The 25,588-nt window shown below is 41.6% G+C and overlaps 1 protein-coding gene across 2 annotated transcripts in view; it reads right to left on the minus strand.

Annotated features, from left to right (window-relative positions):
• GLI3 (GLI family zinc finger 3) overlaps positions 1 to 25,588 on the minus strand; it is a 194,202-nt gene that overhangs the window by 49,828 nt on the left and 118,786 nt on the right. For both annotated transcript variants that reach the window (XM_086467654.1, XM_086467653.1), the window contains exons 4-6: positions 18,115 to 18,320; positions 12,895 to 13,041; positions 5,517 to 5,718 (exon numbers count right to left, since the gene is read on the minus strand). In XM_086467654.1, coding sequence (XP_086323780.1) covers positions 5,517 to 5,718; positions 12,895 to 13,041; positions 18,115 to 18,320 — 555 coding nt within the window. The remainder of the gene's footprint in view (positions 1 to 5,516; positions 5,719 to 12,894; positions 13,042 to 18,114; positions 18,321 to 25,588) is intronic.

The following is a 25,588-nucleotide window of genomic DNA, read 5'->3' on the forward strand; positions in this document are numbered from 1 at the left end:
TGCAATAACCTTATACTTCATTTGTATATCTTATTTTCATTTTTCTCTTTGCTTTTCTCTCCATGTTTGCCAAGGGAAACTGGAGAAATTAATACATGGTCACTTGTCTCTAGATATAAAGCAGTTTGGAGAGGAAGGCGCTGACTATACAACAAATGCTCTATACAAGGAGCTTATATGAGATGAGGAAATAACTGAGAATCCAATACCTGCTTGCAGAAACACAGACTCTTGTCTTCCTTGCTGATATTAATCCACTGCTGCCTAAGCTCACCCTACAAACCTGGCTATCCCTTTCTAGTGCTCTTTGCAAAAGTACCCTCACCACGATTCCCTGATGCTCAGCTTCAGATAAGCCCAGAGCAAAGTGACAGGAGCCAGAATAGCCAGGATTCGGCTGTTATTAACCACACTATGTTAATTCCCCCTTCCTGTTCCAATGACAACAGCAAAGCAGGGGCAGAGCCTGGGGGGGGGGTGGGGGGGGGGTGGGGGTGCTGCTCTGTTTTCTCAGTTTCTTTCAAACCTTGGAGGAGATCCCAAAGGGCTCCTGTGCTCACATGAAACCAAATTTTAACACATTATGAGATGGCTAAGGTGTATTTACATTTACATCTGCCTAGATCCAAAAAAGTCTCTTGTAGCAGGTGGAACTACTGATTCAAACATCTTGTAGCTGACAGGAAATTCAGCTCATTTTTTGAAAACTGACTCTGTAAATTTGGTATTGCAGCACTGCTAAGGGACTAGAAAAACACAGAGGTTCTGAATTTCAGATCATATAGAACATGAAGTCCCAACCTCCTGTGTTTATTAAAGACTAGCTAATCTTTTGAAAAGGTTTTGAATCATTACTCTTAATACCATGGGAAGTGATTACCTCCTCTATACTCACTCTAGGCCATTCTGCCTCTCAAAAAGAAGTGCCACTGAAGTGCAAAGTCTAATAATTGTCACAGGTAGCAGATATAACATTAAGCACATCCTGACAAAAGATTAATAGCAGGGGTGCTGCACTGCAGGACTGAGGCAGGTAACCAAATGAGTAAATGTCAAATGAAGGATTATCCTCATTTGATGCTATTTCATACACCTCCTTTCTGCATAATCTTTCCCAGCTGAGACCTAAACCAGGTGTTTTCAAATGCACAAAGTAGAAGCTCTACCTGGTGTGCTAAAGGAGATCTACTATTAGCTGTCAGCAGGAGCGACATCTTCTTTTCAAGTACTCGGTCAGTAGTCAGGATATAGCATTACACTGCCAGCTGACAATGACAAAGTGCCCGCCAAGTCAAGTCCTATCTAGATTGTGCTAAACTATTATTATTTATTATTCGAACTGCAGTGGTAACCATGTCAAGGACCGGAGCCCTTCTGTGCTTGGCTCTGTAAAAACAGAGCCCAAAACATAGCTCCTTTCATTTGATTTCATCCTCAATATTCCACAGTGCTCATATAGAGGATCCTGTGCTAAAAAGCTGTGTGAAGCATAGGTTGTAATCTTTTAGCCAGAGGATGTACTTTTTTTAGCCAATGCAAAGACCAGTGAGGTCCTGGAAACACTTTCTTAACACAAATAGCACCTTTGCAAAAACAGGGTGAAAGAGCATCAAGCCTTCAAAATCAAACATACCAGAACTAAACCTGCCCATACCTTCGTGTGCTGACTCATTGGGTTTTAGTTATGTGACCATGCAACCCTTTTCCCCCTTGCAGGATTCATAACTCATTTGGTGCACAAGATGCACAATAGTCTTCAGTGAGAGACCCTTTATTTTTCTTATCCTTGCCCAGAGTATTGCCCACAGGCCTCCCTTTCATTGTATTTAAACCATCAGTGAATACATAATTACTGATACCCTCCTGAGCTTCTCTACTGTGCTCATCACTCTATAACCTAAGTGCTTCACAAAACATTAATGCTTTCAACCTCCCTCTGAGGCAAAGGGGAAGGAGTCATTTTGTGCAGGAACATGAATCAAAGAAAGACGAAGGTAAAAAGTGCCAATTTCAGACATGGAAACCGGATCTCCTGGGTTAGTTAACATGACACAGCACAAGAAATGTTCAAAACAGCTGTCAATAGCTTCAAGCCATGGCTGTGAGCAATTTGGCTCCTCTGCAAAATCAGGAGTGGTAGGCTGGGCCTCCAGAAGAGAAACTGTATGAGCCTGCTGGTCATTTCTGACCAGTCCAGATTGCCCAGCATCAGGCAATCGGATTGCTTTGCAAGCACAGGGTCTGCCCTCCAGGCAGCAAACACCGAGGTACGAGGCCCCCTGCTCTTTTACGGCTACCTGGGACAGGCGAGGCAGGGTCCTGTGGCTCTGGCTGATCCAGAGAGGATGTTCAGCCTTGCACCAAAGCAGGCAGGCAGCTTGCAAAAAAACCACTGTGCAACCCTGAAATTAGATGGTATGAAAGCACAATCACAAGGGGGCAGTACCTTCATTCTCCTTAACGAGCAGCTTCTGCAGGCTTTATTTCGTAGCTTTTTCTCTCTTCTAGTGCAATCCTATGTTGTGTTAGATAAAAGCATTTTGTCCCAGCTTGCTTAACCTGGACAGTTCCTGGTCTGACTCCAATCTCCTCTGAAGACTGTTTGCTTTTTCACAAGGCTGTTATGGCTGGGCAGACAGCTTAGCCTCCACAGGCTTTCCAAGGAGGTACCAGATTAACAAGAGCTGCAGCTGCAGTAAAGGTCCTCCTTCCTCTCTGTAGGCCCTGGACTGGAACATGCTGAATGCTTAGTCGCTAATCGAAACCTCTTAAGGGCTTATCACTTGGTTGAACGGGACAATTTCTCAAAAACAGCAAAGATTGCATCTATAGCATCTAGACAACGTTCCCGGGAAATTTTAGCTTCTCAGTGAAAAGGTCCCAAGAGGTCTTTTAGTTTACACAGGAAAGTCTCTTCTTCCCTAACTTCATTCTGATAAATTAATAACTTTGCTGATGCTTTTTGGAAATACTCAGCATTTATATGTATCTGCCATGAAAAATGCTGCCAAATGTAAACTATTTGGGCTTAGTCAAAAGTGATTTGAAACAAGATCTAAAAGAAGGAGGACTTCTTTTATGTGTAATGTTAAGTACAGTTAATGCTACTGATGTTGCCTAAAATACAAATTCTTCCTGTCTTGCAATTCCATTCAGTGCCCTGCTGAACTGTACCATTTTCTTGCAGCAACAAAATGAGATCTACCTGTGAGTTTCCAGAAGCTTTGATTTTACACTAGGAAATGTTTTTTATACACTTTGATCATTGTTGCAGACAGGATATTAAATGGGATGAACCTACGGTTTGATTCTGTACAGCAGTTCTTGTGCTGAATGCATTACTTACAAGACAGTGAGTTGCAATAAATTAAGTTTTAATGATAGTCTTGTTGCTATTTAGTTTTGGAATTTGTTAAAACAATGAAATGTGGCCTGGGTTTAATACCTTACATCACTGTTTATTTTGGTGTAACTCTTATAGACAAGTTCACATGGGAGAAGTTAAAGGGCATCAACAGAGGTGAACTGCAAAGCTGGAAAAGGAGTTAGTCTCTCCCTTTCCCTCCTTTCCACAAGGAAGAATGGAGACATAAGTTTCCAACTTATTACGTTGAACAGTCATACTCTTTATCAAAAAGAAAAAAAACACTAATTCAAAAAGGTGTGAAGTTTTAGATTATGCATTCCTGGTAAGCACGACTAGGAAGTGCTGAAAGCTTCGGTCAATCACAGGCTCAGTCACACACCCCTTGCTTTCTTCAGTCACACCAGTTCACAAGACTCCCTCTTTACTCTTTACTCAGTCTCTGCCCATAACTCATGCCAGTTCCACAACTGTCTGCAACAAAACTATTCATCTGACTCCACCTTTGCAGGAATGGACCTTAGGTTTGTGATTCTATTTGTCAAAAACATCTATCAACCATTTCCAGCTGTGGAGGAAGAGTAAAAGCAGGGAAGACTTACTCTACTGTAGAGACTATGCCAACTTTCATGAACTATTTGCTTTACCAAAATTATAAGCAATGGAAAAGGAGGTTAGTAATTGAAGTGCCATCCCATCTTAACAGTGAGGACGGTACACCTCTGCACAGTACAGGTCTTTAACAGATGTGGTCCAAAACTGCTGCCAGCTACTGATACAAATCATATTCCGCATTATGGAACTTCGTAACTGGGACCATGGTTACACAGACTGCAGAGCTGTATTGGAGAGTTATGATATCATACCTGTGAAATACCATTCAGCTATTCAAGTACACCAGAGCTATGAAGCACAACTATTTAAAAGAAGTGCTTAAAAAAAACCCAACAGCACTTATACCAAATATTTACAGTACTGACACTTTCAAAGCTTGGCAGGCTCTTAGTTTCTAACACACCAGTTGCAAAAGCGCAAATCCCCATAGCCAGTTTCTGAAGCTGTAAGTGTGTCATTTTTGCTGGTGAAGCACATCTGAGCCCTGCCAAAAATGGGTCTTTTAGATCTCAAGAAATTGCTATGGGGGATTTGCTCTTTTGCCTCATTGCAAATTGAAGGTGGAGGGTGCTTTTAAGCCAGGGACAAACAGCACTCTTTGTTTGAGTGCCATAAATGCAAAACCAATATTTTCTGAGACTTCGGAGAGGTGGGGGACTTTTTTTTTTTTTTAATACCAAGAGAGCTTTTCTCAGTTAACATATAGCAGTGTCACAAATATAAGAATGTTCTGCGGTTGCACTTCCATTTTGTCCGCTGCTTCTCTTCATTTTCTTCCACTCCCTTTTTTTGATGTTCTCGCTTTTGTTCCCTCTCCCTGTGCCCTGTTTGCTTCCCTTTCCTGTACAACTTCTGCCCACCTCTTCCCTTGCTACTCTGCTCTTCCGCCTCCAGAACAACCATTTTTGGCTGTTTTCTCGCACACAGAAGTGAGGCAGCCAAGAGAAAATCACAGGATTTCTGATGATACTGAATGATAACAGTCCTTGTAACAAATAAAAAAAAAGATAATTTAGCCACAAAAAGTATAATGGTTCAATATGCAAACTAAAATACAAAAAAAAAAACCCTTGGAGATGAGTACCAAGAAGTTTTAGCCAAACGTTTTAACTGAACAGTACCATACGTCTGTGCTTTACTCTCTGATGACTGTAATGTAGGAACATTTCACTGTCCATTTTATCTACAGCCAGAAGAACCCAAGTGACTTAAGTCATAAACCTATCCTAGAGCTTCTTCTCTAAAATAGATTCCTGAGTGCACGTACACACACCGTTACTGCTGGTCAGATGGAGTATCAACTGCACTGGACAATAATATGCCAAAAAGTCCCTTGTGGTTACCTTTCTGAGCAAGAAAAAAAATGTATTTTGTATCTTAAATTAAGCTACAGTGAACATACATTATAGAAACTGCAAAAGACACATATTGACAAAACAAAACAGTTATTGAAAGACGTAAGTATACATTCACATTTGCACGTGTGTGCATGACACAGAAATGAGAATACAATATAGGTAGAAAATACTGTTCTTACCTTATTGCACTTGCAGATAAGTGGCCATAAGAACCACTGGCTGAGGAACTGCTACGAGAATTATTGAGAATTGTGACCAAGGAATTTGGAGATGTCCGTATCATGGTCTGAAGGTCAAAGCTGTGATCAGATAGGGGGGATATAGACAACGTACGCTTTCGGCTTGGTCTAGCTGACAATCTCGGACTTGGAAACCTGGTGCCTGTTATGTAAACACAAATAATTAACCACCAGGGTACTTAATTGCATTTATTTGTTATCAGTGATGGGTAGAGGGAGTCGCAAGACACCAACACACTGTGACAAGCCCACTCTCTCCACTTGTGATCTACTGGCTACAATTGAGGAAAATTAGGAAGAAAAATCTATCTTCCTCTGGCTTACCTCAGGGGAGCTCTGTTTATTAATGTGCAAGCAAAATGATAAATTGCTAAACAAAAGGAAAATACTTTTATGAGTTATCCCTCTCATTTCTGGTGATTTATGGCTTCTTAGACATTCACATCATTAATTCAACCATGAGCAATGAGATAGTGGTTCAGATCTGGACTACCAGCAAACCCAAACCCACATCACTTTAATACACACAGCCAAAGCTAAACTTGTAAAATACAGTGTAGGAATGAAGAGGCAGCTTTTCCTTTGTTGACCATAATTCTGCCTGGTTGACACTTGATGCAAAACCAAAAATCAAGATTGAAAAAACACTATAAAGGCCAGTTCTATCAGCAGAAGTCAAATCGACACTCACAGCATCAGACTGAGAAACAGTAGGCTTTATTTGAATTTGTGCAGGATGCCATGATATTCTCGTATTGGGGTGTACAGGGGCCTACGATTGCCAAATTTCTTTAAAACTAGAGATTAAGATTTTCAAAGCAGCAAAAAGAAGGCAACCACACAGATACCATTTAATAAATATATATTACATTTCTAAATTTTCTGTGCTGCCCTAAAAATATCTACCTCTTCTGGTCTATCCATGTCATCCCAACTCTGTGCAGTCCTGATGGAAGATACATCACCTTAAATTTCTTCCCTTTATTTAACTATTTTCGATCTTGGTTGAGTACAAGCTTCCCCACTGTGTACTGAACTATTTCCTTTAACAGTACTGCTGCTTCTATCTTTTTAATCCCTTTAACCTGTAGTAAAGGACTGAGTCCTAATGATCCTGACAGCCAGGGTCATGCAGCTCTTGGGTCTGATGCCTACTTTACAGTTACTTCTCCCAGAGTCTCTGATATTCTCTGTAACTTGTAACTGTCACTGTTGGTCACAAGCCTCCATTATAGGTCTGACTTTCCTAATTCTTGCTCATGTCTTGGTGCCCAGGACCAATTTTCAGCAGGTTATTTAAGCTTACATGCCTAACATTAACCAGGAGAAGAGCCCAATTAGACACAGCTCAAGGACAGAGCAGAATTAGAATCTGCCATTATGTTTTCCTTACACACCCGAGTGGGTTGCCCTTCTTTCTGTGTGTGCTATCCAAGATTTTCATTTGGTATTAAAAGCTGCCATTTTATTGCTGCTGTGACTGTGTAATCAGATCTCCATCCCTAGTCCTCCTCTTAATCTGTGCTTAGATTTGCCTCAACTAGCCAACATGAGTGTCAATTCTCCAGCATCTGACTAATATAAAGTTTTTTTTCCATCATGCTCTGTCTCTGCAATAGACCTTAGCTCTTAGTCTTTCAATGAATATTCATGATCTTGTTCCATCATTTAAAATTCAGGCATTTCTTCCTAAAAGCTACTACACATTATGTTATGTAATCTGTTTTATCTCCTTTTTATGAGTTTGCTATTGTACTGTGTCTACTTGATATTTTATTAGTGCTGTGTTTCACGTCTTTCAAAGGCAGAGATCTTTTATTTGTGCTAAAATAAAACCCAACAATGATCAGCAGCTATCAGAAGCTGCAACCTGTTTAATAAGGAAATACAAGATACATGTGATGGTAAAACAAAAATAGTAATACTTTGCACTTAAGTCTTTCATCCATGACTCTCCTCTGCTGACTGTTCAGCCAGTGTGAATGAGAGCAATGCCTCTGAAGCCAGTAGCGGTAGCATAATTTGCCTCAGCTGAGGATACAATTCAAGTGCTTCACAGGTGAATAAACTCTGTTAGCATGGTTTTACAAGGGGGTAGCTAAGTACAGGTGTTCTGGTTAAACAGCAAGTGAAGGGGACAAGGAAGACCTGCTAGACATTGGCTGACCAGCAAAATGATAATGTTACTCAAGCACTGCTACCACAGTATTAGGTGTTACTACCAGCCATCCTAATGGTGTGCTATATATGACAGCAACAGTTTGCAGTCATGTGAACATAATTATGAGCCCTCTGTTTTCCTCAGACAGATGGGCACAGACCTCACTGTGCTGGCAAGAAAGCAGCAGAGACGCTCAGAAGGGACAAACACAGCTCCTTCTCTTTTGATAAGCAAGACCTAGTAAAATTTCTGTATTCACAACTGAGAGTCACAATGTGCTGCTGATGGCCATGGATGAACAGTCTCAAATATGACTGCTGGGAGAAGCACTTTTGAAAAATTACTTCTTATGGATCTGAAGTTCAGTTTTGAAACTGTACAACTATAAAGGGATTGCCACTTATTTGAGAAATTCATTACAAGCCTGATAAACATGGGCTGACAGCTACAGATGCTAACTAGAGAGTGGGTGCACAGGTTTGATCAAAAAATGCAGCAGTTGTTAAGAATACTAGCACCTGAGCATCTCTCTTTTGAAGGTAGACTGGGCAATACAAGCAGGAGACTACAGTTGTTGTTTTGCTGCTTCTGCGATCAGCCACCATTTATTTTCTGTACCACAACTGCCCAAGTGGACTCATCGATACTCCAGCCTGCATCTCAGAGAGGACTGAACAGGCATTACTGACAACTGTTTAAAGCTCTTACGATCTTGGAAAGAAGCATGGTCAGCCTCGACAGATCACACAGGAGGGCAACTTATACTCCCTGAGGTGCCCTGCAGATTCTCAGAAGTGCAACGACTTCCCTCCTTCTCCTCGCCCTTTCTGGACTGAGCCCATCTCCTTTACCCCTTGCCTAAGTCATGCTACGGCTCTTGCAAGAGGCCTCTCTCTCTGCCCTCTGCTCATTAAACCTCCTCCATGCCTGCCAGCTGCTGCCAGGGCATCCCTGTCCCTGCTCTGTGGGGGATGCACCAGACCTCAGGCCAGAGATGGAGAAAGATGCTCCTTCCAGCTGCGAGGGGCAGAGCCTGGGCTTCAGCCACACCATGCAGCAGTCTCGGGCTTCCTCTTCTCCTCCAAGCAGCGCCTGTTGCAGGCCCCTCCTAGATCTGGGAATTCGGCAGTCCTGTTTACTTGGGTTAGGAACAACCTCCTAAGGGCCAACAGTCTCCTGGGAGTATTTCTGCTTCACAGCGGGAGCCAAGGTCTGTGGCCAGGCAAGAGTCTGAGCACAGGAGAGGGGGATTTGCTTCAACAGAGGCCATGACTTTCAAAATTGAAAATACAATTAAATGGAATTACTGTTTTTTCAGATCTTCGCGATTTAATTAGGTTTTACATGACTAAAAAGTCTTAAGCATGAGCTGACCACTCGTGATGCTGCAGGACATTTGCTAAACCATTCATTTAGCGTAACATCAGTCTTAGTATGTCACTATAAAAAGGAATAGGTCACAATTTGTCAGTGCCTCTGAATACTAAACCAAACTTTTTAGCCTTGCCCAGGCACTTATTTTAAAAGCAAACACTTCAATATTTATTTAGCAATTTGAGATGTTTATCTGTTCATAGTGTTCTCCCACCAAGGCATTACATTCCCTACTTGATAATGCTTTAAAACAAAAAAATGCAGGAACACTGACTCACTAAAAATCCATTTACCTCTGTGCAAGTGCTGAAAAAAAGCCCATCAGCTTTTGCAAAGCATGCAAATGGAAGGTGACAGTGAAGATTTGTTTAGGAATGTCACCTTTTTGGAGTAGATGTTAGAGTAATAAAAAGTCAGTAGTTGATAGTAAAGACTTGAGTGTGCTGACAAAAATCCAGCAGGTGTCAGAAGAAAAGATCTCATTCCTGGGATGGAGATCAAATCTAAAATAACAGATATCTATCTCCATCATAAGTTTCAAAAATGGAATATGCCATCCTGCAAATTTGCCTATGAATTTGATTTCTGAGTTGAAGTTTTTAGCATTGCTTAATCATTTATAAGGCAATCTTCAGACATGTATCATTTATTCCATCCCTTTAAATCAAACTTCTTTGAACCTGTCTCCGGCACCAGTTTTTGTTGAAGGCTGTGAACATGGGAAGTTTGATTATTATTTTTTACATTAAAGCTTTTTTCTTTCTTTTCTTTCTGGTTTCTGTTCACAGATATGTAAACTTTGTTTTCACTTCATGAACATTTGTCATAAATTTTGTCTCAGTTTTCAAAATGGTAAATCTGTCATCAGTATGAGAGGAACAGGAATAGCCTTGGTACTCCACCCTCAAAACAAAAGCACAAAAGCCCCAGAAGTGCACAAACTGTATGTAACATGCTTTTGTGCCCAGTGCATGCTGGTGTTGGAATTGTTATTTGTACTACAGGAGAGGGTAGAGATGCCAAATTATAGTGCTAGATGCCATACAAACACACAATCAGGAGACAGCCTTGCTTCACAAAAGAAGAACAACGTCTTGCTTGTATCTATTTGGTTGTCGTGTGGAATAAATGAGCAGCAGCCTTTGAGTGAGTTGAATCAACTTGCTCAGAATTTGATAGCAGATAATGAGGGAAACTACCAATCTCTCTTCTGTTTCCTTTGACAAGGCTGGCCAAAGGCGAAAGAGTACGTTTAAGATCCCCGTATAAACCCTTAAGAAGAAAGATCCAAACAAACAGCATTGCTTTGCATTGATCGCTGTACTTTGTTATTAAATGCAAACATGGGCGTTCTTATTGGGTTTTTTTTAAAAAAGTCTTAATATCAGCTTCCTGCTAATTGTTTTGTTCTTGTTTCTAATCTAAAATTCTGACAAAGAAGAAAGGGGTTTTCTTTAGCATGATGAATGATAGGACATTCAGATTCCTACTTAATGACAATTAATTTACTGTATACCCGTGCAAGTTAAGATAGTTTTAATTAGTTTTTACAAAGTAAAAGGGTAACTTCATACTCTATTTAGATAAAAGCAGCTATTGCCTGACTAAACACATTCTCATCAAATACAGAAGGTGAGCTGAATGACCTTACTAGGATTCACTCTTATTTTAATTCTCTATTTACTGTTTAAAAATAACCCATTTGCATAATAGTGCTAAACATCCGAAATAATCCCTAATTGAAAAGCTGCTGCTATAATGAATCTCAAATGTGTGATCTTAATTTTTAAAAACAAACACAAAACAAATTAAAGAGCGCATTTCAAATGTATCACAGCTAAAGCTGGTGACAGCAAGTATCCTTATTAGAGACAGCATTTAGGTACTTTTTATGAATGGGCTGAAGTCATGGGCAAAGGTCAAAACATTTTCCCTTAAGTAAGAAGAGATAACATTCTTGGGATGCAAAAGCTGCAATTCTATGTAGATTACAGCATACACAATCTCTACTAACACACGAAGGTCCTTTGTCCAAGTGCCGTTATTTGTACAACTACTTCAATGTCTTCTGTTTTTCTTAAGTTCTGGCATACAGCTGGTATCTATCTTCCTATAGACTGAATAGACCCATTCAAACAAGGCTGCATCCAAGTATGTGGTTTGGTACTGCTGCCTACATGCCTTCAGAAACCCTCTCCCAATAGGAACCAAAACCATTGAAAGTATAAAATATCCCTGCTCATGGCAGGGGGGGGTTGGATTAGATGATCTTTAAGTGTCCCTTCCAACCCAAACTATTCTATGATCCCTTTACTTCAGTGAAGTCATGCCCATTCATACAAGTTGGGGATTTGTCCCTGCAACTAGAACATCACAGCAGATTTACAGTACCTGAACCATGCAAAACAGTTTCCATTCTGCAACATATTATTAATATGCAACAAATGCATTAGCAGCGTTCCTCATTTCTCCCTATTCCTCTCAAAATCCAAATCAGGAAGTATCCTACTCTTAAGCTTTCAAGCACTGAAGCCTGCACATTGATTTCTGGTTTAAGTCCAGACTACTTTTGTGGGTTTATTATGTTTCTGAAGTGGGTTCAAGGTATGTTATATAACTGTAAAATCACTATGCATGCTACCAATGCAGCAAGACTGATAACAGGAACTGAATTAAAAAATCCTTCACTATCAAGGTAACAGAATGAAAACAGTTTCCTTGCCCAGTTCCACAACTATCTGTCTTGCTCGATTCTTGTAAAAATTGTTGGTCAGTCAACCAATTCACACTCCCAGGCATGTGTTCTGCAGGGGTAGCTATCTGTATTCCCATGCATTCTAGAGGTGAATCTCCCCACTCCCACACGCCTTGAGATCATTGGCTATAACATGCAGCCAACAGCAGGGAAGAAGAAACTGCATGCTAACAAAGATTTAAAAAAGCTATGGGACAACAAGGTGGTCTAATGCTATTGTATTGCTCTGTACTACCAAGCAAGAGTCAACAGTCACCACCTTTTCTTGTCACCACCTTTTATTTCCCTTGTTGGAAGGAACTGAGTACATCTGAAAAAGCATGTAAGCATTTTATGACTAGAGAGGAGAGCTCTATATAATCCCTTCTGGCTGATCAAAAGCAGCAGTAGTGAGCAGTTTGGAATGGGTGCTCTCTCTTCCTCCTTCACCAGAGAAAGGGCGACAGATTAGAGGTCTGAAAGATGGGTAAAGAGGGCTTTTAATATAGGGAAGTGGGTAAAGAAGGCTCTTAATATACAGAACTAAGCCAGGATCCTTGAGAATTTAGCAAACTGCTTCAACTTAGAAGTGGTTTCAAAGTCAATTGATCTATGACACACAACTTGTAAGCATGGCCTACCACTGTCAAAAAGGAGGAGAGCACGCTCTCCTAACGAAAAAACAGATGTAAACCTTTTACTAACAGAGAGCTCATAAGGAAATACTGACCCTAATGATGAAAGTGAGTTACTGATTGTGAATAGAAAAGGACAATTTCAAAAGCACTCAAGCCCTGATGGAAATAAAATTTATAACCTGTTTGCAGGAGCAGTGCTGTTCCTCTCCCTACTTACTTTCAAAGTTTACTTTCAGACTTGACGTAACCCTTGTACATTTGGCAATCAATGCCTTGGCCCTCCAGCCTCATAAGGAGGCTTACGTTGACTCCCACTTCGCTATCAGTGCGGAGGCCTTTTGGGTCAGACCAGGAACAACCCACATGTTTCCCTTTGTAGGACTGTCTATATTTCCAGAAAACGTCACTTACTATCCATGGCGTGAAGATATTCCATATGAAGAGCACCAGCTCCTGCAGTGGCAGCTGAAGGAATGATATCTGCGTATGGGCTGCGCTGGCCTGCCAACAGAGCCATCTGATGATAATATTCAGCTGGACTGACACCAGCATGTGGAGCTGAAAACACAACATAAAAAGCACTGTTAATAACGTAAGATAAATGAGAAGGAAAGTTTTATCACATTGGTGGTTTCTTTGGTTATTAAAACAGCTTATTTATTTTTTAATGCAATGCAACATCTGCAGTATGCCACCAGCGGTCAGTATATTTCAACCAATGACACTGCAAAGATACCATTCAAAAATCAGCAAAGCCTAAAATATTAATGAGCCCAGTGATGTCATATTTTTATATTTATTATTAAGTGACTCAACAAGTGACAGGCTGAAAGCAATGGAAACCAGTATGATTTATTTAGCGACATAAAAAAGCAGGAAAACTTCCTAGAGCTTTACTCCCATTTACCTCATCCCTGGCCCAAAGGACTCTGTCTCTAAGGTAACAACACTGCTGAACTTCCATAAGCATCCAAGTTTCTGGAGTCTGTGCTCAGAGGACCAGAAGATTTTCACTCACACTGGCAGTTTGTGTATAAGTTTAGGAGCGAATAAGGACAAAGAGTGTTTTCAGGACAAATACTAGTTTTCCATGGACAACATAGGGGCAGATTTTGGGGAGGACAGCCTGAAGCCAATGAATGTGGCCATCCCATCCTTCAAAGTTCATATATAAGTGTACTTGACACACAAGCATGTTTGCAGAGTCAAAACCACAGACCAGATAGCTCTACAACCCATCAGTGAGATTATGAATGAAGCAGTCTTCTGATAATCACTTCTATCAGCCTTTCTCTCCTGTAAAAATAATACATGAGCTTTCTGTTCCCTTGCCGTCTTCAAGCATGCCATCAACTAATAGGCAACTCTGGACAAACACAAAAATCCACAGTATTTTAATATCATCTCACCTCAGCAGGCTTCAGATGCTACAGTAAGTAGAGGGTCATTTCATAGGCTTGTATGAGAAGTACTCATAAAATAAACCGGGCTCAATCTCCTTGATCCTGTCTCTAACTTACTATGTGAGCTGAGGTGAGCAGCCACCTTCTCTGCTCTCTACTTGTCCCACTTGCAAAACAGTTAAAATTTCCTTACACTCTGCTCAGCAGAAGATGGTATGTAAGTTTGCCTAAACCACTTCAAGTTCCTTAGGTTAAGGGGCTATATCCCAACAAATTATTTTTATATTCTTTCATATTATTTAATAAGATTTTTCTTTGATCCCAGCAACTGAATCTTGAATGGAAACAAAATTTTAAGGTGAAATTCTTTGAATTACCAACTTAACCTTAACTTTGTTACTTACACAGTATTACTAAAAAGGATCATTTATGTTTACATTAGAGAACTGGATCCTAAATGCAAACCTTAGAAACAAAGGAGGTAAACATGGCATGGGAGTTTGGAGACAAGTTATTCAGTAACATGTTTCTAAATTGTATAATCTGTCTTTATTTTTACCAAAGAAAATGGAAGAATGTGCTTCTGATGTTATAATGTTAGATATAAGCAACTTCAGGAAAGATTCAGAAAAATAAAAGTACAAACAGGAACAAGAATGGCATAAAAAAATAAGCTGAGATAAATTAAAGTTTGTTGGTATTTTTTCCACATTACAAACTGATTTCTTGATTAAATACAATCTACTTCAGCCACCACCACTTTCTGTGAAACAGCAAGAAAAATATTCAGACCAAATTTTAAAAGAGGAGTAACTCACACTGAATCACTGATTTTAAAAGTTTTACAGTAGTAGGCAACCATCCTATCTTTCCAGACACACTTAAAATACTTCCTGAGCTTTCTGACATAAGTGTCTGGGTTAACTAACATTAACATTGGCTGCAAACTTCAAAATTAACTGCTGCAGAAAACATAGTGAGCACATAATTGCATTACTAAATGTTCCATATGCTGAGAAATGCTCTGGTGCTCTTTAAAGATCATTCCTTACTACCTTCTTCAAACATAAAAAATTAGCCTACTAAATGATGTATTGCATGAAGGGTAAATGAAGGGTAAATGGGAAGGCCCGCAGCCCTGAATTTTCTCCTGTTTATTCCTGGGTAGCTTCAGCTTTGTTCCTGCTTTTTTTACAAGGGGAGGCATTTGCTTCTGCACTGTGGCACTGCTGAGCTTCAATTGAGCATTCCGCTCTATGCACCAATGGCTTGGTCCTTACCCCTGCCTCGAACCCTCTGTGGTATTAAGAGTAGTCCTCAGCCACCCCTGGCCCACCACTTCTGCTGGGTAAGGTGAAGTGACAAGACAGAAGACACTCTACCATTCCTGCTGCTGTGGCAGTCATTAATTACAGTTGGCAAGACTTGTAGTGAACATGAAACTGCTCTTCGTTATATTCCAATTGTTTTGGCTCCAGGCCATCCCCAGATCTGTGAGTCGACAGACTGAGCCCAATAGTACACTGACCTAATTATCTAACTGGCCTAAAGCAATTAGGGTAGCAAGAGAAATCTCGCTATGACTTTTGGAAGAACAATAGCAACTTCCAAGTTTTCATAGTTCAAATGCTATACGACTTAGGCCATGATGTCCACTGTTATTGGTACATTATGTGCATGTACCCCTTTAAATCACAGGGTTTTTTTATTTGCATTCTAGCAGTGCCCAAGCCATGACTTTGACTGTCTGATCCCAGGAATCTACACCTGAAAAAAGCATTTCATTGTATACCTGACTGATCATACAACAAACTATGGATTCTAGAGATCAAATTTTACAGCTTTTCGATAAGCATGTTGTTCTACTGAAACCTCCAAAGCCTCAATCAATTTCCTGTATTTTCATGAGATGCTGCACAACACCTGGGCTGTGATAACTGATCAAAGATGAGCTGTGAGCCTAAAGGAAACATGAAGTAACATGTATCTGTTTAAAACCCAAAGAAAGAAGCTTAAGCTATTAAGTTTAGCTTGTACTTATGAAGGGCTACGGTTGTGTATACAGCCAGTGATCAAAGCTCAGGGGATGAGTGTTAAGACAGAGCGTACTCAACTGTATTGTCCACACCTGAGCATCTCCTGCCACCTGAAAGCCCGTAGGTATCCAAGACACCTAATGGGGCTGGCAGGTACAAGACAGGCCTTAGAGGAGAAAACTGCCTTTCTGAGGCAGCAGCTGGAGTTGAGGCAAGATATTTCATAAACCTGAACTGACAACAAACACCTACATTGTAGACAGATGAATCATAGCACCATCATAGTTACGATGGAGCTCCAGACTCAGCTGGTAACATACAAGTGTCTGTATGTGGGTGAAGTGAATAGTTCACTAAGGCCCCTCTGACTGCACCATCTAGAACTCACTGGACTATAATGGCACAACAGCACACCAAGATCACAGACAGATTTCTATACTGTAGAGACCTACACTTAGGTGCAAGAACCTCGAAGCAAATTCTACCCTGAGACATCCTAGAGTTTCAGAGAGATTACTACTGGCCTGGTGAATATGGCAAAGCACCTCTAGGAGACCTGTGCCTTTCTGGAGCATCAGCTGGGTGCCAGGTCAGATAGCCCTGTGTATCTCAGATAGCACTATGTGCCTACATCTATGCAAGTGAATTCAGTGTTGTGTACCTGAGATCAAGAACACATACAGATTAATGTCATATGGTTGTGTGATAGGTTATTTCCTTCCCTCCTTTCTTTGTGTGTGCAACTGGACGATACCTTAAGCATAAGCGAAATTCTGCAAAAATGTGATCTGAAGATTATTGAAGAGAAAACAGTAAAGTGTTATGCATATTAGCTTTTGTGAAAACCCCAAATACACATTGCAAGAGTTTTCCCAATTTATGCCATTACATTATAGCTCTAACATGTCTATACCCTACTACCAAAAGCTCCAAAGCTCCCCAGTCAATAAATGTATTTCTGAGCATTCAATTTATTTTTTTTTATACTTTGGCTAAAATAAAAAGGGTAGAATTAGCAAGGATTTATGCAACATCCAGAGTGCTGCTAAGAAAGCCCTATGTGTATGCCATATACCTTGACTGACAATAGGTCATTAAAATTTATTCTCATAAGAATATGTGCCCATAACTAATGGATTAACTGTAAAGGTGTATGTTCTTATAAGCGAGGATTAATTAGTTATCCATTTGGACAGGGTGCACTGCTCGTTTTTCAAATTCAGCTAAAAGCAGTTTAACTCTGTTGGTAAGTTTCTGCATACACTGGGAAGATCTTTTCCACAGTTAAAATAATAGCTTTAATTATCTTCACTAGATATTTGTTTCCGAGTATGTTGTATTTTAGCTCCTTTCAGCAAATGCTACAATTTTGAAATGTCGAACTGCTTACTCTGTTACTGAAAAACTTAACTGCTAACAAGACTGAGCCTTTTTGCAACTCCATTCATTGCTCACTTCGGCAAAATTCCCATTGAAATGAATAGGAAATGTGCCAGAGTAATGACAAAAGTGATCACAGGAGTTCACTTCAACACAAACAACCTGCAAAGTAATAGCCACGGTCATACCAAGACCTACAGCATTGAAATTTCATGTACACTGCCCACCGTTTAATCTAAAAGGGCCAGTCCTGATCATCAGCCACTTCTACATTGACATCATTTCATTTGGCCATATCATTGACTAGGGTAAACTGAAATAATTTTACATAACTTTAATGGAACTACTGACTAAATGTAACAAGTCCGTGCATGCTTTACATGATTGAAAAACACTATTCTAACCACCAAGCCTTTCACACCTGAAGAACTCCATGGTTATACTCTGATGTACACTCATGAAGAATCTGGCTCAATTCAGTGCAGATGCAGCAGATTTCTTGGGAGATCAGAAACACACCCTGGGTCAGTTCCACAAACAAAAGATATCACAAGACATACACCACCCTTCCAGCTTAAATTTTTAATGAGGCAGGGTTGGTTTTTTTTTTTCTTCTCCCTGAAGTTTCAGCATTTGTGAGATGTACAAATGAGCCATGATCGGCTGATGAAGTATTGAAACATTTATGACATAATGAATATGTCTGACAAATCTGCTGAAGCTGCATTGAACAAGGGGGAAAAAATGTTGACAAGATTAATATAACTTAAGTTGCTACAATGACAGAAAACAGGAAGCCTGTCTTCACTCACCGTCTGTTGGGCTGAGTCCGCGGGCTGCCGAGATCATGGAGAGGGACGGGCTGCTGTGCAGGGACCTGATGTAATCCATGTAGGGGTTAATGTATGGGTGAGGGGTGCTGAAGGGAGACTCAGATGTTGCAGCAGGATTTCGGTGTGGGGAAATTCTAAGGAATGGAAGCTCTGAGTATGTCGGGCTACTAGACAAGGCAGAAGGCCTGGAAGAAAAAAGAAAGAAAAGCAAACAAAAACCAGCCAGGTTATCTATATGATAAAGAAAAATACTGTAAAGGTAACACATCCATTTCTTGAAGAGTAACAACTGTGTGGCACATGTAATAACGTCTACTAAAGTCAACTGCCTGGAAAGAAAAAGGATAGGAAATTAATTCTTCTTTGTATCCAGTATTAGCAACATTTCTCTGATCAATTTTAACTTGAGTTTATATGTTAATCTTTACATCCCTCAATACCCTTTCCCCATGGACTTCAGCACAAAATCACTACAATTAGCGTGAAATATGCCCCCTGTATACCTTGTATTATTTCTTGCTGCAATACGGAAGACATACAGAGATGCTGAATCATTTACATCTTCAAAACCACATGGCTGTTGGAAAAAGAGTTTTGCGAGCTACACTGCGCCCACTCCCTTTATTTGCCAGTTACTCTTCCTGAAAGTGCAAGACTGCGTGTTTATACAGAAGTCATTCAAGAAGACACAAACTTTGTAAGCCATTAAGACAGCTGAGTCCTTTGGAGAGTTTTTTTGTTGATGTTCCTTCCCACGAAAGATGCAGAAAACTTGGTGGCAAAGGAAGAAAGATTGCTGCGTATGTTTGTTTCTAGCATGGCACCAGGGACTGACAAGACCACATTAAATAACTACCTCATTCTTGCAAAGGGAGAGCTGTGGTGCCTACTCAGGCTACGTGTATGAAGCTGTGATGAACCAAGGCTGAAAGCTGAATTCACAGCTGACAAAAGATAAATAACCTGCCGTAACCCTCCCCATCATCCCACCCTGTCGGTATGACAGCGTCTGGGCTCTGCATGGAGACCTTTCTCTCACAGCATCCTGCCTCCAAAGGCACTGGAAAAAGTCCAGATTTCATCAGAAGGGGTTGGAGTGCCTGCCCTTGCCAACCTGCTCTTTGGCAAAAGACAATGATTAAGCCTGTCATGCATTTGCTGTAGTCCAACTGGTTGACCTGAACTAAATGCCTTTTTGTCCCTGTTTTTCCAATTAATTTAGCATATATACAGCCGAGACACAGGCAGTAGCTGTGAGAGCAGCAAGGGCAGCCTGTTCCTTTGATGCTGCTGGCTTACAAAGAATAATAAGACAAGAAATGTATTTTCTTTCCTTTAACATACACATACTGTGATCAATGGAGATAGCTGTCGTCACCTAAAAGGCTAAGAGAATGTAATCTTACATAGGAGCCAATTCTGCCCTGCCATCAGCTTGGAAATGCTAGCGTATGAGTGGGACAAAGATCAAAGTTACGCATTCCTAACACGACGCTGGCTTCCCTGCCACAAAATCCACAAGGGCTCATAAAATCTGGGGAAAAAAGATTTTTCCTGTTGTGCTTTTCTCCCTTCCCTTCCCTTCCCTTCCCTTCCCTTCCCTTCCCTTCCCTTCCCTTCCCTTCCCTTCCCTTCCCTTCCCTTCCCTTCCCTTCCCTTCCCTTCCCTTCCCTTCCCTTCCCTTCCCTTCCCTTCCCTTCCCTTCCCTTCCCTTCCCTTCCCTTCCCTTCCCTTCCCTTCCCTTCCCTTCCCTTCCCTTCCCTTCCCTTCCCTTCCCTTCCCTTCCCTTCCCTTCCCTTCCCTTCCCTTCCCTTCCCTTCCCTTCCCTTCCCTTCCCTTCCCTTCCCTTCCCTTCCCTTCCCTTCCCTTCCCTTCCCTTCCCTTCCCTTCCCTTCCCTTCCCTTCCCTTCCCTTCCCTTCCCTTCCCTTCCCTTCCCTTCCCTTCCCTTCCCTTCCCTTCCCTTCCCTTCCCTTCCCTTCCCTTCCCTTCCCTTCCCTTCCCTTCCCTTCCCTTCCCTTCCCTTCCCTTCCCTTCCCTTCCCTTCCCTTCCCTTCCCTTCCCTTCCCTTCCCTTCCCTTCCCTTCCCTTCCCTTCCCTTCCCTTCCCTTCCCTTCCCTTCCCTTCCCTTCCCTTCCCTTCCCTTCCCTTCCCTTCCCTTCCCTTCCCTTCCCTTCCCTTCCCTTCCCTTCCCTTCCCTTCCCTTCCCTTCCCTTCCCTTCCCTTCCCTTCCCTTCCCTTCCCTTCCCTTCCCTTCCCTTCCCTTCCCTTCCCTTCCCTTCCCTTCCCTTCCCTTCCCTTCCCTTCCCTTTTTGGTACAATCAGTCCTTTGGCACCCAAGCAAGTGACCAACAGGAAGCCCAGCCACTCACTGGTACACCTTCACCGTATTTAAACTGAGAACCTGAAACCAGAAGCCATTTTTCACCACCGTGCAAAACAGGCATCTCCTTTCCTCAGAGCACTTTTTCTCTGTGCGGTTTTGAAGCACATTTGTTTTACGGTGGAAATGCAGCTTTGTTCTTGTGGTACTGTGAAACCCAACTAGCCATGAAGCACTTGCTGCCTCGCAGCTCCCTCTCAGGCTGAGTGTGGAAGGCAGGAGCCTTAAAACTCACAGTGATGTAAGAAGCAAAATTACCACAGCTAGGCATCACATTACAGGACGAATTTCCCATCCTGGCAGTGAGGAAAATACAGTAGTATACCAAATTTAACACAAGAATAACAAAGAAACTAAGTTTGGATGTCATTTTACATGTAATTTTTTCTAATGTGATCTCAACTCAGAAAGAGTTAGAAACCCGAAGAGCACACAGGCAAGCAGAAGCTCTGGCCGTATCTGGTGCATATCAAACAGAAAACTGTTTAAAAGCTTTTGCAAGAAGGCAGAAAGTCTGTATCAGCCTCAGTGATTCACTCTCCAGCTGGCCAACAGCCAAACGCTGCTGCAGGAGCAAGATTAAGAGCCAGGCTGTCAGCGTCTTCCTCCAGATCCAATGGGAGCCATTCAAGGACACTGGGACTCAACCGCTTCTCCTCCTCCTCAGCCCTGCCTTTTCCTCCCTCCGCTCCTCTGAGCTCCTCAGTTTTCCATGGATGCTAGGGAAAGGGCCTACCTGAGTAACATCAATCAACAGCAGGCATAAAAGGTGTATTATCAGAGGCAGAAATAAGGAGTCGTCAGATTCCACATAAAATTCCCAGCTCTGGACTCTAATGTTTACCAATGTCTCTCCAACATCAGACTTTAACATGCTGCTAACTTCTCCGCTCACTTCCAGACTGCACTTTCCTCACTTTTCTGTGTTTCCAGACCCTCCTTTCCCTACAATCCTGTTTTCCCTCCTGCCTCCACCTGCTCTCAGCTCCCACTGTTTGAGCCCTCCTGCTTTATTCCAATAAACGCCACAAATTCTGCCCTTCCTTTCCCTCCATGATTAAACTTCACTATGAACGTCTTTCAAAAGTATTAACTCCCTCCTTCAAACTAAAATGTGACTTTTAGAAAGGGTGCAGCCAAACGCACTTAGTATTAACTTTGCAACCTCTTTGCAAACCAATAAATAATAACTTTTGTCCTGTGAACAACAAACAGTACAGTCCAGGCGTGGCTCTGCCCACACCCATTCAATGACAAGCAAATCAAATCTCCAGATACGGATGGCAGTCCACCCCCATTGTTCTTATTTCACATGTACTTTGTCCCCAGTCTTCACAAATGGTCTTCTGCATTGGGTCTGAGGCTACTTCATGTGATGCAATGGGGCTTCAGCATGAGAAAAGGCAGGGACATCTTCAGTGACACTGCTTGAAACTTTATGCCTCATCTGTAAACCCTGGGAAGGCAGAACTTGCTCTGCAGCCTCTCCTACACGGTTTTCCTGCTCGATGACATACTCAGAACACTAAGCCTTCCCTCAAAGAGAAGGAGCGAAGCAGATGAATGCTCTTTTCTGCATCAGGACCTTTGTGTTTACTCACAGAGATCCTGCAAAATCAACTCAAATTTAATACTTTCAATATCTATTTGAAGTTGGAGGTCTCCAGGTTTGGGAGTGAAAAATATCCTATGGCTGTGTTTTATCACTGCAATTTTTATTCTGGCACATTAGGCTCATTTTATTATTTTCTCAGTAACCTTGATTATACCTACTCCCCTGACATAAAAGAGAAGTAGCAGAGAATGGGGCTGGCTGTAAGGCATCTCCTCCTTTCTGTCCAGACTGCCTTCCTGCTCAGCGCCAAGTTCCCAAAATATCATGACTGCCACACAGTTTCCATATCTAACACAGGTCTTCCTACTCCCCAACTTCTCCCTGTCCTGACCCTGATGTTCTGGAGAACCTCAACTACCCAGCAGAACAGCACACACGTGCCATGGCAGTGAGGTCAGTGTAGGGGCAAACAGGTGTATTTTTTCCTATTAGTCATGACACTTTTTTGACAAATGCTGCAGAGGAGTCTGCACACTCTTAAAAACTCATGTGGTCACACCCTCCAGTTCAGTAGCTGTGAGCAGCATCAGATGTACGGCAAATCACAAAACACATGAAGCCACTTTTTTTAAACGTTTTTTCTGACCACTGCTAAACCACAGGTGAGCTGTATGCAAGACTTCAGTTATTACTCATGAAAATGGTGTGTCATTTTGTTTTGTTGCTTGAACTCTGCACAAGAAGACTGACCAGCAGCAGGTTTGGATTTTAGCTGCCACAAAACCTGAACAAACTGCAATTCCCTTTTCAGCCCATGCAGCCCTTTTTTAACCAGGGAAGGAAGATCATGGGAATCTGAGAGCTGATGGGGCAAGCATGAGCGAGTTATACGTATTTCAAAATTATCTGCACGAACAGATCATTACCTAGCATTATCTTGAAACGATCACACATTTTTTTCCACCAGCAGAGAGAATGGGGGTGGGGGGCCCATACCACATACTTTAGATTGTTTTTGTACCTAAGCATTAGCCAGTTTTACAATGAAGATCAGATACTCCAAATTCAAGTGGAAATCCTATCCCCTTCTTTGGTAGTAACAGATTGGCTAACTTGTGTGGCTATGACTAGAGGTAAAAATCCCCAGGTAGGTAAGCAAGCACAGAGCTTGCTGACTACAAGGGACTTCAGCCACCCTTTCTTACCAGTGCCATACTGACAGGATTCAGGAGCACAATTTCCAGTCTGTGTCCTGGTGCAGTAAGGTGAGGTGTGACAGGTACCAGATTCACTCCAGATACTGGGCTAGAGAAGGCACAGAGTACTCCCTACCTTACCTCATTTTTCCCTTCGAACTCGTACCTTTTCTCCCACCTATGTTCCTGAACTGCTCCTGTGGCACGAAGCAGAAGGAAACCACAGGTGGGAATATACAACTTCCTTGAATTCTGCACATTCAAAAACCTAAAATATTTGGTGACTTTAAGCATCTAAAAAAAGTAAGAAAAGTATTAATGAGTTTTTAATCTTCCAAATAATAGACCTGTAACTTTTCAGAAATTTCATAACAAAACACTGAACTCCAATTTCCCATTCTCCTTTTTTCACCCACTTCCCAACTAAGTCACATAGTTTTATCATCCACGTAGACCTAGTGAAGAGCCAGGCAGAGGACCAGCCCAAAATACCATGAAACCATCTTACATGGATTTACACTTTTAACTGAGTAAAGGTGGTTAGCGCAGGAAATGAAGGAGGGGAGGGGAGGGGAGGGGAGGGGAGGGGAGGGGAGGGGAGGGGAGGGGAGGGGAGGGGAGGGGAGGGGAAGAAGAGACCCTGCTCAGGGCACTGGGGAGCAGCAAGGGCCAGCTGCTTTCTAAGGGAAGGCAAGGCAGGAGCCAAGGTTAATCCTAGCACAGGCAATGTGCTCCGTGCCACCAGATCTGAACTGAGCCAGGTGCATGTCTGAGACATGGAAAAGTGAGAACCAAGTCTGGGGGAGCTGGTCAGGTGCAGAAGATAGGGCCAAAGACAGGACAGGAGACAAGCTACACCATGGCTCTGCAGTGTCCATCCAGGAGAACAGCTACCTACAGTGCATGCCCATAAGCTCAGCCAGAAGCAGGACCAGAGATAGGAGCTGCCTACAACATAGCTCAGGCAGGGACTAAAGGCCCCAGGCTGAGCTTAAAAGGGGCTCCTGGGTGCATGTGTTGTGGGCAGAGGTCCCAGATGAGGCTGTTCAAGGCAATTATGGTGAATTAGTGGCCTCAGAGTCCTGGGTTTCTTTACTTTGGAGTCCTTAAACTGCTCTAAGACATGGCAGAGTATCACCACAGTGCATGTTGTCCCTGTTCTTGCATCTCTTGCAACTGTGAAAAGTACAGCGGGCCCTGGTGCATACTGCCACCCCCACACTTGTCAGAGAATGCTCTTCAATAGAAGTGTTTTCTGGAAGCAGACGTAAAGCCACTCAGGACAGCCAAAATGGTCTGTCACAGGAAAATACGGATGAAAATTTTGAGGTTGGTTTGGTGTTAGAGAAGTGATCTGTCATAAATGGTTTCCAAATAGCTTTAAGCTGTGTTTAGGCAAAAACCTTTTCTAAGAACAAGCTATCTTTAAAAAAGAAAAAAAAATCATGGCAATTTAAGCAGTTCCTGATTCCACAATTTTAAAGGAAACTATAACTCAAGGACTGGACATTTTATGCCAAGTTTTGTCCTGATAAATTTTTAAATGGCTCTTTTATGAATCTGTTGAAAAATACATTTATATTGAAAACAGCAAGTGATCCTTAACTATAACATTGTAAATATGACACTGAGCTGAGGTTACAGATGGAACAATAATCTATCTCACAGAACAAAGCTTGTCAACGAAGTGGGATGAAATATTGTAACATAACCTAATTTATTATTGCCTTTTCATCCATCTTGTTATATTATGAAAGTGTCAAAGTTCAAACCTCGATATTTAATCATTTAACAGTATGTTATTCAATGCTGGAGCAAGCATTGATGGCATAACTCTCATACCAATGGTATCCACACTGTTTCTCTGATACCTGTTCAATTCAGCCCTGCCTGGAGAATTGAAAAATGTTAAACTCATTAAACTGCCTATGATCCTTTTCTTTTTTTCTTTTTTTTTTTTCTTGTTTTTTTTTTTTTTTTTTCCCCACAACAATCTTCTGATGGCTGCCCCAAAACATTAACACTTTTATTTCTAGCAGATCCTGGAAGACAAACAAACAATAAGGACTTTCTTGTCATGTATTGACTCCTATTTTAAAGCACACAGCTCAATTCCTTTGGAGTATCTCCCATGTTAAATGAGTATTGTTTGTTTAATGCCATAGTTGCTCAGCACAGACTGACCCTTTGGCACCAGCAGTCAACAATTGGCTAATACAAGGTTTTTATATTAAGAAAGCTGAGCTCTAAGAAATACAAATTATCAAGTTACTCCTCATTGTTACAAGCACATACGTGGTTGTAGATGCTCAATAAATCAG

The sequence above is a fragment of the Leptosomus discolor genome, chromosome 7 (genome assembly GCF_034619465.1).
Source record: "Leptosomus discolor isolate bLepDis1 chromosome 7, bLepDis1.hap2, whole genome shotgun sequence".
Classification (NCBI taxonomy): domain Eukaryota; kingdom Metazoa; phylum Chordata; class Aves; order Leptosomiformes; family Leptosomidae; genus Leptosomus; species Leptosomus discolor.